The sequence below is a fragment of the Bidens hawaiensis genome, unplaced genomic scaffold (assembly GCF_021521415.1).
Source record: "Bidens hawaiensis isolate Kalapana, Puna unplaced genomic scaffold, B.hawaiensis_p1.1 tig00045340_1, whole genome shotgun sequence".
Lineage (NCBI taxonomy): Eukaryota > Viridiplantae > Streptophyta > Magnoliopsida > Asterales > Asteraceae > Bidens > Bidens hawaiensis.
Window position 1 is genome coordinate 68,782 of NW_027505935.1, and position 14,447 is coordinate 83,228.

Sequence of the window (14,447 nt, forward strand, 5' to 3'; positions counted from 1 at the left end):
ACGCAGTGTTTGAGGTTACTTAGCTACCATCAGTATACACATGATTACCCTCTCTCAGACATAACTTAGGCCAGCCCCATCATGGCGGAGGCATAACCAGGTGTGGCGCGGTGTGCCCACCGTCTAACCACATATGAAAGGATCCAGACAAACGTACATGACAGCCTGAGAGCCAGCGATTACTTTTGTTCATAGCGTTTTAGAGATACGTAATCTCATGTAATCAATTCAATTTGACTCGATTAAAGCATGAATGCGCTAACTATGAATATAATGCCTGAAGATGAAGACCTACTTTATATCACCCTTCATTTCGAATTAGCAAAAGCAATGTCTCCTTGCATAATATGGATTCCAAACATTCATGATCTGGATGTGAATAAGTCAAATGACTTCTCCCTAGGTCTATTAGTGAACCTTCTCTCCAGGGATTATGAAACTAGAAATATTCTTGTTATTGCTTCGACTCATATTCCCCAAAAAGTGGATCCCGCTCTAATAGCTCCGAATAAATTAAATACGTGCATTAAGATACGAAGGCTTCTTCTTCCACAACAACGAAAGCACTTTTTCACTCTTTCATATACTAGGGGATTTCACTTGGAAAAGAAAATGTTCCATACTAATGGATTCGGGTCCATAACCATGGGTTCCAATGCACGAGATCTTGTAGCACTTACCAATGAGGCCCTATCGATTAGTATTACACATAAGAAATCAATTATAGATACTAATACAATTAGATCCGCTCTTCATAGACGAATTTGGGATTTGCGATCCCAGGTAAGATCGGTCCAGGATCATGGGATCCTTTTCTATCAGATAGGAAGGGCTGTAGCACAAAATGTACTTTTAAGTAATTGCTCCATAGATCCTATATCTATCTATATGAAAAAGAAATCATGTAACGAAGTGGATTCTTATTTGTACAATTGGTATAAAATTTTGGGGTGTATTCACCTTTTTGAAGATCAGCTTCACTTCACTGATCGAGTTTGTCTTTCTTGTTATCTCGGACCTATTGTACGAGTATAACAATTTATTATTACTAGATAAATAATCTAGCTTTAGACCTTTAGTCTATTTTGTATAATCTTTACCTCGATTATATTTTTTTTTCGATCATTTAGTTCAAAAAATATTTTCTTTATTTACTATGTTCGAACCTTTAGTTTGATCGTTTATATTTCTAAACACTACGTTTCTTCTTCTCGAAGAAATATATACTTTTATTTCTTTACTTATTATTTAAGAGTCTTAAATAATATTTTCATTAATAACAAATAATTATGTTATAACAATATCTCATATTTACTTTTTCTTTGTTTATTCTCGAGGTATCGAGTATACCCTCGACTAGGGTCTAAGCCCATTTTAATATTATAATAATATTTTACTCGGGCAGAACCCCTACCTTGAGTGGCTATAATCACCTAGTACTTTTGGCAACACCTCCGCTCACGCACGTTTTTGAAGAATCTTGACCCACTTTGCTTGGCGGGCAAATTTAGTTACGTCGGTTGTTGGGTTGCACGTACTTCTAGGCGAGACGTCAGTTCACCTTGTGATGGCACGCACTTCGAGGCACGTCGGGTTTTGGCACAGATTACGAGATATGATTGTCGGATCGAAGCACACTTTATGAGGTAGTGAGAGAGAGTTCTAGGGTGAGAGTGAAGTGAGTGTTTTGGAATAAGATGGTTGGTCGCCCTATTTATAGGGCTAATCAGATGACCCATCGCGATACGCGATGGGTCTTGCGAAGGATTCATCGCGTATTGCGGTGTATCAACGACAGAATTAATGAATATAATAATCTATCAAGATACGCGATGGTCCCTTTGTAAGTTATCGTGTATTGTGACTATCCTTGTCGCATAATAACTAGCCTTGCCATGTGTGCCACGTGGCGGGGCACGTGTCAATGCTTTTCAGGCCTCGTCATCGAGATACGCGATGATGAGTTGGTTTGGGGGGGTCGTGTATTGCGACACCACGCAACCTGGGACTTTGTAACATACTCATCGCGATACGCCTTGGGTTGTCTTTTGATCCATCGCGTATCGCGATGGGTCAAGAAAATCAGAATCTCATTTTGGTTCCTAACTTTGAATATATGACGTTTTTGGATCCAAATTTTCAAGACGTTACAAAACACATTAAAATTAATGTTTTAATTTATTGGCCATAATAATGTATTTAAAGATAGTTACTGCATTTACTGATTTATAGATAGTTAATGTATTGACTATGATTTAAAATATGTCTAATTGTCATCTAATATAAATTGGCATGCAATATGAAATTAGAATTATTTAAATGTGAAGAAAATCTAGGAAAGGATGATATATTATTTTCATTTTGAATTATTTAATTGTGAAGAAAAATAAAGAAGTGTTTGTTATATATGGAATCAATATGGTTTGATCAATAACAAAATGTTATGTGTTCAAAAACTCTATTGCTTTAATAGTATATGTAGATTAGTAACTCATTGATATGCTACAAGCTAACGAGAATTGCATCATATCCATTATTATTGCATATTATACATATTACATAAATTTTGGATACTTTCTAAAGCTATACGCATAAAAAAACAAACAAAACAAAAATTTAACATTACAGTTAGTGTTAGGCCTTCGAGATATTGAGTCCGCCATGTATACACATTTTTCATATTGATTCATTTTAAAGCTAATAAAACAATCTCATCAAATTTTTAGTTGTTTGATTTAACTCATAACCTAACTAATATATTAAGCTTATGTTGATACTATAGTATCAAATGATTTCCTTTTATGTTGTTTTATATAAATCTTCACATAGTTATCCTTTAGAAAAGATTATTTTAACTTGTATAAAATAAAGTGAATAATTAAACTGCTTATAAAAAAAGTATGTTTAATATGGAGTCTAAAAAAACCTCACACTCAATCAGTGGCGTAGCTTAGTTGGGGCTAGAGGTGGCCTCGACTCCTTCTGTTTTTTCATTCGTTGGTGTAAATTTTTATTCTTTTCAGCTGAAAACTTTTATTCGTATTGTAAATTTACCCGTTTCTGACCGAAATTTGAGCTTAGCCCCCTCCGTTTTTTGCTTAGTAGGGTAAATTTATCCTTTTTCGGCCAAAAACTTTTATATACAATGTAAATTTACCCATTTTCAATCGAAATTTTGAGCACGGCTCCTCTATTTTTATTCTCGGTAGTGTAAATTTATCCTTTTTCGCCCAAAATATTTGTATACATAGTGTAAATTACGCGTTTCCGACCACAAATTTTAGCCCGATCCCTCCGTTTTTATGTTCGGTAGTGTAAATTTATTCTTTTTCGGCTGAAAATGTTTATACATAGTGTAAATTTATCAGTTTCCGACCGAAATTTTGAGCCCGCGCCCCACTAGTTTATGAATTTTTTTATACATATTGAGTCTGATCCCCTCGACGTGATCCCCTCCACGTGTATGTCCAAGCTTCACATTATACTCAATAAAGTTTGGTTAACGGAGCTTGAATATTTCATGTTAGGAGAAAATTGTAAGTCCCTAATCTGGATCACTACACTTATGATATCAATATAACAAGTATGGGTGCGAAATACCGATACCGTGTGATTCAAGAACACGAGTAAACACAAGGTAGTAACACGAGATTGCTTCAAAACACACATATATTAAGATACGTCGGGTGCTTAAGCACTTACAATACACGATACTGAAGAATAACAAGCGAACCAACAACCCACTTTTTGATTATTAGGCATGTTCCAATTATTTCTACCCATCCTCTTAATGAACTTCTTTGCACGGAAAACTGTCATGGCTATTTGCCACGAGATGTCCATTTCTTCAACATCATCGGGATGAATCTGATCTAGTTCAGCAGCAACCACAGGTTGAACCAAGTCTCCAGCCAAAATTGCATTATAGCAATTCATGAATCCTGCCATTAGAGCGATATTCTCTTGAGTCTCTTTAGATATGGTGCGAATCTGATTGAAGTTTTGACTGGAAGTGTGAGCAATTTTTCCGGTATCATTAGAAGACTGCCCGGACTTGGTGAAGAAAACTGGAGCTGGTTGGGGTGAGTTGGATGATGATGATTGACCTAGAGTGGATGAGAACATCTGGAAGTTTCCCTGAGGTGGTTGTTGAGTAGGCTTGAACAGTGAGAAACTATCTTGAGAAATAAGAGCACTGTTGGAGGCAACGTTGTATCCAACTGCACTGTAAGAGCTTGCGTGATTTATTGCCCGCTTCTTATCATCCATATCATATGCTTTAATGGTGGCTATCAATTCATTCAAACCCATTCTGTTAAGGTCCTTAGTCTTTTTGATAACCGCAACATTCATGTCCCAACTTTTCGGCAATGAGTTCACCAGCTTGTTGTTTATTTCTGAAGTTTGTAAATAAATTCCTGCTGATCTCATTTCGGTCACAAGAGATATGAATCTTTGAAGTTGGGATTCCAATGTTTCTCCTAAAACATGATTAAACATATAAACTTTTGTCGCAGCAGATCTTGGCGGCTTCTCTTTATATCTTCATTTCCTTCATATACTTCAATTAGTGCCTCCCACAATTCTTTAGCCGACCGAAGTTCTCTAAATTGAAGAGCAATCTCAGGTGGGAGTTCCATGGTTAGAGTGGAGAGAGCTTTCTCATCTTCCTCGACTTTAGCAAAGTCATCGTTGTCATACTGTGCAACGGGTTTCACAATGACTTCATCAGAGTTAGGTCTTTGAAAGGTGATTCTTTGAGGTCCCCTCACGATGCTTTTCCAAATTTTGGAATCTTTCATCTTGGCGTAGTGCTCAAAACGAAATTTCCATTCACTGAACCCCTCATGGGACAAGAGACGGGGTATACGAGTAGCAGTGCCCATGATGGAATCAAGTTCTTGATGAAGTGATGAGTTGGTTGAATTGCTACCATTAGTTAACTGGGCCATTTTAATTTGATTAGAGATTGATTTTAAATTCAAGTAAAACTAAGTCCAATTTAAGAGTCCAAGTCCAAGTAGAACAGGCCCAAAACAATTAACTGGGCTGAGAACAAGTCCAAACAAGTTGACCGAGAACTCAGGTTTTGACCAGCTTTGACCGAGAACGCAGGTTTTGACCAATCTTTGAGCGAAAACTCAAGTTTAACCAAGACTTTGACCGAAAACAACCAGTGGCCGAAAACAAAGTGTGACAGAGATCAAAAACAACCGAGATCTCACTTTCTTCGCCGAGAAATCTATTTTAGGCCGAGAACACCGAAAAAAAGTTAGACCAGTTGATTTTGGCAACAATTTAATCCTTATTTTAGTGGGATTCAAACTGTTTCCAAAGATAAGTCAATATTTGGTCAAAATATATCCCGTTCTTCTTCTTCGATCACACACTCGCCGGAAAAACACAAAGACCACCGTAAAAACTATTCTCGAATCTTTGATATCACAATAACGAGCCTGAATAAGGTCTAAGGCTCTGATACCAATTGTAAGTCCCGAATCTGGATCACTACAATTATGATATCAATATAACAAGTATGGGTGCGGAATATCGATACTTGGTGATTCAAGAACACGAGTAAACACAAGGTAGTAACACGCCATTGCTTCAAAACACACGTATATTAAGATACGTCGGGTGCTTAAGCACTTACAATACACGATACTGAAGAATAACAAGTGAACCAACAACCTGGTTCCCTATACAAGACATCAACTATATATAGGAAAACCAAACACCTAAGCCCACATTAACCAAAAGCCCACCGAGAACTACAAGTTAGTTCTCGGCTAACATAGTAACCCGTAGCTCAAGCCCATATACAAGTTAAACCCAGAACAACTTAGACTAAGTACAAACCATATAAACTAGGCTCAACAAAAATGCTCTGTTTTGAAACGCTCCTACTAGTAGTGTTTAAAAAAATTACAAACTTTTAGTATTTAAAATCACTTAAATAACATTCCAAGATATTTACATTTAGTATTATGTTTTTATTAGTTATGCTCATTTTGATCATTTTATACATTTTATTAAAAGCTTAGGTACTCTGTATAACACCTAAATATATATATACAAAGCTACATCTATCAGCTTATAACCACCTGTCACCAACTTCTAACCATCAGTCACTAGCTAGTTTTGTCAAATATACCCATAATTCACAAAGATCAAGGAAATTAACAATATTGAAAATATGAGTAATTAAGTGGGTCGTTGTCAAAGTGGCTTTAAATGTCTTGTTTATATTCACTTTTATATATTTTTTAAAGGTTCTATTACAGACTTACGAATTTAAAGGCTTTCAACCCAATGATAGATCAGACAAGATCCACGTATTATTTTCGTTATAGTCATCTTTTAGTTAATTGCTTTTTTACATGAAGTAATGTACAAAGATCGTGTCATTTTATAAAGTTCGTTATACACATACACGTTAACAACGTACTTGAATTTGATGTTAAATAGGTACTTTAAGACCTATAAGATAAATTGATTTTTCTGATCTATTATATTGCATTGTTAAAAACATTACTAACAAAACTCACTATGACAAAACTTAGTTAAGGGAAAAGAGTGTAGTTTGTATGATGCTCCTCCTAAAACTAATGTACAACTTTCAGTATATAGAATCAAAATGTAGTTTTGTCTGGCTTGAAGTACACAAGTTACGTTGTTTTCATGGGTGACTTTTGTGTCCGTGATTTTTCTAAATCGCCTACTCCTAGAATGATCATTAGATACATGCATATTCTTTTGTGGTATGATGTAAATTATCAATATTGTTGTTGTCGTTATTTGCTTTGTCGATCCCTAAGAAAATTTTGTGTTGTCGTATGAAATAACTGCTATAATAATAATAATAATAATGTTGATAATAATAATAATAATAATAATAATAATAGAATTATGTAAATATAATAAAGAAATAACTAATCATAAAAGAATATTTGGAGCCATGTATTCTCTTAATATGAACTCGACTACATGCATGCACATATGATAACTTTATTAATAGATGTAAGTAATAGAAAATCATATAAACAAAAGTGAAAAACAAAACTAGATAAATAAACAGAGAGTGAAAGATGTATTCATGTGGTGGAGGTTTGAAAGAGTATTGAATTATTTGACCAATTAGTTAATCATTACAGCTTTCTTCTTCTTCTTGATTTCTCTTTGGTAACTTCAAATGTCAGAAAATTTTTCTTCCACACGTTAAAGAAATCAAATGGAACATGCAATCATTTGTGAAGACCATCCTTTAATCAATCATTCATGTCTCGTGAGATATTTTAAATCTCTCCACCTTGATTATAAAAACCGAGACATGTTTCGACCAACCACAAAACCAACTCTCAACCTCCTTCTACTATTTTCCTGGCAATATTCTTACCATCTTCCACTAACCTCTTCTCGGAACCAAACCACCTTCATCCGTCTCCACCCCTACTTTTGTCCGCTACTACCGTGAAACTACTCCAACGTAACCACTACTCCCGTTAACCCCCCCCCCCCAACGATAAGAGAACCATCAGTAGTTTGAAAAGCATCACCGCGACCGTTCGCGTTTCTTTTTCGGCAAGGGCTTCCGTCATCATATCGCGAGTTTAACTAAGTTAACCCGAACCTAAGCCTATATAAATCATTTAGATACATTTAAACGTGATTCATGACACAAAACAAAGGTTTACAATATGGCCTTTCTAGCTTATGTTATGATGAGTTAATATGAAGAAAATGAACCAGTGAACATAGTGATTAATAATGTTAACTGTTTAGCTATTGAACAATAATATAAGTGGTTCAACTGGTTAAGGCTTAGTGCTTCTAAACAACAGGTCTTGGGGTCAAAACCTGCTTGTTGCGGTTTATTTTGTTGTAATAATTAACAGCTTATGTTAAGTAAATAAACACTGTTTCGGAAATTATAAATATAAACTTTTTGTTGGGCTAGCAGCAAGAATTATTTTTAAATAGCTTAACAGCTCCTTTAATTTATCTGTTTAATTGTTTCTGTAAACGTTAACAAGTGTTGAATTAGTCCAACTGGTTATGTTGTTTTTTCATAAATAAGATTTAGGTCACGAGTTCAAACCCCACCCATGACAAACTATTTTTGATACCTTGTTTAAATAGTATTCATCCATAATCATTTTTTTAACATTTAAATAATATTCGTTAAAATATATACATAAGAGATATCGACCTCGTTAATAATACTTATTTTTCTTAATCAAACGACTCCATGTTTTCATATATTCATAATATAAAATCCGAATATAACCTTATATAAACCGTACGCGAACTTATGAGCTATGTGCATACAATGTAGGGTGATTAAAAGAGCGTGACCTATATTACTTATTTGTGTAAGACAACTAATCAACAATCAAGGTACGGATCCTAACCCCCTCCCTATTGTTATCATATTCGATTGTTATAAACCCCGTTGACATTATATACCTTTGGAACTCCTAAAGTCATTGACACCTCGATTCATTTGGTTTTCCGTTCGATTCATGTTCAGATTATGATTTGTTATTTGACTTGTTAGCATGCGATATATTTATTATTAGTTTGTACTCGTTATCACATGTTCCATGATTTGTTAAGATATGAATTGTTATTGTACGACTCAGATTATTTGTACTCTGTTACCCTAAGCACTCGCTTCCCGTGGAGTGTCCCACGGGCATAACATTGTGGCATCGATGTTATGTGCTCCTTCCGTGACGGAGAGATCAGTTCACGGCGTCTCTTAAGTACAGGTGTGGTACATAGCTATTAGGAGGCGTATGGATATATCCTAGTTCAGTTTTTCAGTTTCAGTTTCAGGAAATGGTTGTGGGTATGCCAACTTACGCCATTTCGGGTGATTGACATATAGGAGTGGCCCCCCTGTATGTCGTCACATATTACCAGACTCAGTTATGCTTATGGGTACATCCATATTATATGTTTCAGTTCAGTTATTTCAGTTGTTTCAGTTACATGATTTTAATCAGTTATATGTTATCATATATTGTTATTCAGTTGATTATTACTTGCTTTTGAGCCTTAATATTCCGTACTGGGCATTCTGCTCATTCCATAAATATTTTTACACTTCAGGTTCACAGGATACTTTGGGAGGGATCATGAGAGAAGCTTAAACGTAGGAATAATCTGAAGATGTGTGTTAAGCTTATGTTATTTGACTAATATGTATTTCGAACTTAGTATTAGAAGTATCAGTAATATGTACTTTTGACTCTAATGAAGTAGTGGAATTATGTCTTTTGTCTCCGTTTACCTCCGTACATTGTGACACGTCAGCCTATCCAGGTTGGGGTGTTACAGCTATGGTATTAGGGTTCATGTAGAAAATCTAAGCATTAGTAAATAAAACCTGTGAGGATTGGGTAGATATTTAGGTTTGATCTAAAGTTAGGAACCTCATTAGGTATCTTTATTTTCTCTCATTCCGATTTATATTCTAACCCTCTTGACATCTTTTTAGATGCCACCTCGTCGTTTAACTCGCAAGACCACTCGTGCAACTAATGATTCGGCTTCGAATGAAACTCCGGTTGATCAAAACATGGTTTCTGCTATTAATCAAGCTTTTGTCGGAATACTCCCGAACCTTGTTGCACAAACCGAGGAGGCAGTTATGCAACAAACTCGTTCTGAAGGACGCGTTAATGTTACTCCTAATTCTGGAGCTGTGATTGATGAGAATGCCACTGCTGAAGGCATCCATGTGTGGCTCCAAAGATTCCAAAAACAAAAGCCCAGATCTTTTAGTCATGCTGCTACTCCTTTGGAAGCACGAAACTGGATAGCACACATTGAGAAGATCTTCGAAGTATTAGGAGTTACGGAACAGTTTAAAGTCAAATTAGCCACCTACAAACTAAAAGATGATGACAAACTTGGTGGGAGGGTCATAAACAGGTCAAAGGAGGAGACACTTATGCTGCTACTCTTTCATAGGCCGACTTTTGTACTCTCTTTTATGAGAAGTATTTCTCTACAGCTGACAAAGAAGCATACGTAAGGGAGTATGCTACTACACGACAGAGGATGATGAACCAGCCTCATAATTTATGACTCGATTCTCAAGATTGGCTGGAATTATTGGGAGCGCAGCAGGCTCAGCACAGGAGCAGGCAGAAAAATGCAAATGGGCAGTCTGTGATCGCATTCGAAAGTCAATCATGTTTATGAAGTTCAAAGATCTTACTGAGGTAGGTGATGCCATTAAGACCATTGAATTCGAGAGGAAAGAATTCCTGTCTCGATCTGGAGAAAATAAGAAAAGTATGGTCCAATCATCCTCTACCGCTACACAACATCAGGACCATAGGGTTCAAGAAAATCTAAACCTTGGCAATCAAGCACGACCATGGAAACCTAAAATCCAAAACCATAAACCCGATCAAAATCAGATTCAGCCGTATACAGGACATATCAGAGCTCAACCACTGAATCAATATGGAAGCCCAAACCAAACCACAAGCTCTCCATGTAACTTTTGCGGCAAGAAACATGGGGGTGTCTGTCATAGAGCTCTGGGAGGATGTTTCAGGTGTGGCAGATGGGTCATATGATTAGAGATTGTCCGAAACTAGATACTAAGAAGATTACAGGAGGAAAAGTTGCACCACCAAACACTAGGGGAAGAGTGTTCGCACTTTCTTCTACAGATGCTGCTAATGCTCAAGGTACTATATCTGGAACCCTTCAGCTTGGTGAACATAGTATCTATGTGTTATTTGATACGGGTGCAACACACTCTATAGTTTCTCTGTCATTTACTAAGTACCTTCCGATTAGACGAACCTCGGTAGATCCCACTCTAACTATTTCCATTCCGATGGAAAATTCGATCGTAATCACTCACATTTATGGAGATTGTCCAATCCGTATTGAATCCGTTGTGTGTAACACGGATCTATTTCCGATGCATATGTCCGACTTTGATGTTATCCTTGGAATGGATTGGTTACCCGTCATCGTGTGACTATTGATTGTTATTCTAAACGTGTCGTATTTGGTGATGTTAGTTGTCCTAAACTTGTTTATCAGGGTATTGTACCCCATAAGACTCTTAATATTATATCTGCGCTCAAAGCTCGTAAGTTTATATCGCATGGTTGTGCTGGATTCTTAGCCTCTATTAAAGATACTTCTGTTATCCAAAAAGGCATTGATAGCCATCCCGTTGTTTGCGAGTACCCTGATGTATTTCCGGAAGAACTACTAGGACTACCACCTGATCGTGAGATCGAGTTCACTATCGATTTAATCCCTGGCGCCAAGCCGATTTCAAAAGCACCATACCGTATGGCTCCGTTAGAATTAAAGGAACTAAAGGAGCAATTGCAAGAATTGCTAGAATTGGGATTCATAAAACCAAGTGTCTCACCATGGGGTGCACCGGTCTTGTTCGTAAAGAAGAAGGACGGTAGCATGCGTTTATGTATTGATTACCGAGAGTTGAATATGATTACCATTCAAAATCGGTACCCTCTACCTCGTATAGATGACCTTTTCGACCAACTTCAGGGTGCTCAGTTCTTCTCGAAAATTGATCTGAGATCAGGTTATCATCAGCTAAAGATCAAGAACGAGGATGTTCCTAAAACTGCTTTACGTACACGCTATGGTCATTATGAGTTTTTGGTTATGCCTTTTGGGCAAACCAATGCTCCTACAGTTTTCATGGACTTGATGAACCGAGTATTTCACGAGTTCTTGGATAAGTCCGTTATTGTTTTCATCGATGATATCTTGGTATATTCTAGGAGTAAAGAAGAACACGAAGAACACTTGCATATAGTGCTTGGGACGTTACGACAAAAAAAGTTGTATGCAAAGTTTTCGAAATGCGACTTTTAGCTCAACCAAGTTGCATTCCTTGGTCATATAGTATCCGCAGAAGAAATCAAGATGGACCCCGCCAAGATTGAGGCAATTACAAATTGGCCTAGACCCACTTCTGCTACAGAAGTCCAAAGTTTCTTAGGCCTGGCTGGATACTATCGAAGATTTGTAGAAGGATTTTCCGTCATTGCCTCACTCCTTACGCCGTTGTTGAGGAAAGGAGTAAAGTATTCTTGGAATGAGGAGCGAGAAAATAGTTTTGAAAAATTAAAAAAATGACTCATATCTGCTCCGATACTTACTCTGCCTTCTGGATCAGGAGGCTTCCAAATCTATAGTGATGCTTCAAAGAAAGGACTTGGTTGCGTGTTAATGCAACATGGTAAAGTTATTGCTTATGCCTCGCGTCAATTAAAGCCTTATGAAGTTAATTATCCAACGCGTGACTTGGAGTTAGCCGCTGTAGTATTCGCGTTGAAAATTTGGCGTCATTATCTCTACGGCGAGACTTGCGACATATTCACTGACCATAAAAGCCTCAAGTATATATTTACGCAAAAAGAACTAAATATGAGGCAACGAAGATGATTAGAACTCTTAAAAGACTATGACACAAATATTCGGTACCATCCAGGAAAGGCTAATGTAGTAGCCGACGCGTTGAGTAGAAAGAGTTTTGGTATCGTATCTTGTCTTCAAATCCACCCTCGTATAATCTATGATCTGGATAGATTGGGTGTCGGTATTCATGTTGGTGATTCTAACGGTTACCTAGCTAGAATGCAAATCGAGCCTGATCTAATCTCTCGAAATAAAGATGCACAGAGGTATGATGGCGAATTATGGGCGATAGTGCAAAACCTCTAGGTAGGCAAACAGTCAGAATTCCGAATGGATGAGCATGATGTGATTTGGTGTGGCAAAAGGTTGTGTGTGCCAGATGATTCCGCTCTTCGTGAGTCATTACTACCTGAGGCACATAACTCGCCATTCTCTATTCACCCGGGATCTACAAAGATGCATCGAGACTTACGTCAAAACTTTTGGTGGAGTAGAATGAAGGAAGACGTTGCCATATACGTAAGTAGATGTCTCACTTGTCAACAAGTAAAGATTGAGCACCAGCGTGCTAGTGGTTTAATGCAGCCGTTGGAAATTCCCGTATGGAAGTGGGACGAGATTTCGATGGATTTTGTTACAGGTTTTTCGAATACCTTTAAGAAGAATGATACTATATGGGTAGTGCTGACAGACTATCTAAATCAGCACACTTCTTACCTATTCAAGAACATTTTCGATGAGTAAGTTATCTGAAGTATTCCTTCAGGAAATTATTCGACTTCATGGTACTCCGTCTTCGATCGTTTCAGATAGAGATCCACGATTCACTTCGCGTTTTTGGAAAGGCTTCCAAGCAGCTTGGGGTAAACGTTTGAAGTTTAGTATCGCTTTCCATCCACAAATAGACGGTCAGTCCGAACGTACAATCCAGACTTTAGAAGATTTGCTTCGTGCATGTGCACTTGAGTGGACAGGTAAATGGGACGAATATTTATGCCTTGTTGAGTTTGCTTACAACAATAGTTGGCAAGAAAGTATTGGCATGGCTCCGTTCGAGCTCTTATACGGTCGAAAGTGTCGAGCCCCAATATGTTGGGAAGAAGTAGGAGAAAATATCATTGAAGGACCCGAGTTAGTCCAAATTACAAACAACAAAGTTGTTGTCGCTCGAGAGAAACTAAAAGAAGCTCAAAGCCGACAAAATAGTTATGCAGATCAGCGCCGACGGATAGTCGAATTTCAAGTCGGAGATCAAGTGTTTCTGAAAGTATCACCTTGTCGTGGTGTTCGTAGATTCGGTATAAAGGGTAAGCTTAGCCCTTGTTATATCGGGCCATTTGAGATTCTCGAGAGAATTGGAGAAGTTTCATATCGCTTAGCGTTACCGTCGTAGCTTTCACATGTTCATAATGTGTTTCGTGTGTCCTTGTTGAGAGGATATAATTACCATCCGCTTCACGTCATAGTTATCCATTACATAAGATCCAGGAAGATCTTTCGTATGAGGAGGAACCCGAAGCAATTTTGGATCAACAAGAAAGAGTTATGCCTAAAAAGGTAATTCCTTTTGTTAAGATTCTATGGGAGAACCATTCAGAGCGCGAAGCTACATGGGAAACAGAAGAGTCAGTTCGTTTCGCATATCCGAATCTGTTCAAGTGATAGAACCTTTAGTCCAGGTAACTGTGAACCCTACCTCCGATCTGTTACATTTTCTAAACTATGGGGTTATTTTAAATTCCTTACATTACTTATGTGTTTATATATATAGTCTAACCTATCTCTAAACTATGGTATGCGTACCGATAGTTGCTTTGTTATTTGATCCATTCTCCGTCAATTCCGTATGACATCAAGACACATTCTAGGAAAAACTATTAGGGCATGGTTGTAAGGTAATTAACAATTACGGATGCGTGGTAATTGTGAATTACAAGTACAAATATGCGCTAATGGGATTCCTAATGTGTAGATTGGTGTCCATCCTCTTTCTCCGGTATGAAACCTTCATTTTT

The 14,447-nt window shown here is 37.2% G+C and overlaps 1 protein-coding gene across 1 annotated transcript; it reads left to right on the forward strand.

Annotated features, from left to right (window-relative positions):
* The first annotated feature begins 10,091 nt into the window (after positions 1–10,091).
* Positions 10,092–13,825, forward strand: LOC143616023 (uncharacterized). The gene is made up of 6 exons (XM_077088992.1): positions 10,092–10,232; positions 10,553–10,989; positions 11,052–11,329; positions 12,506–12,698; positions 12,798–13,110; positions 13,199–13,825. The coding sequence occupies exons 1-6, from the start codon at positions 10,092–10,094 to the stop codon at positions 13,823–13,825; spliced, it is 1,989 nt and encodes a 662-aa protein (XP_076945107.1).
* Positions 13,826–14,447: the final 622 nt, after the last annotated feature.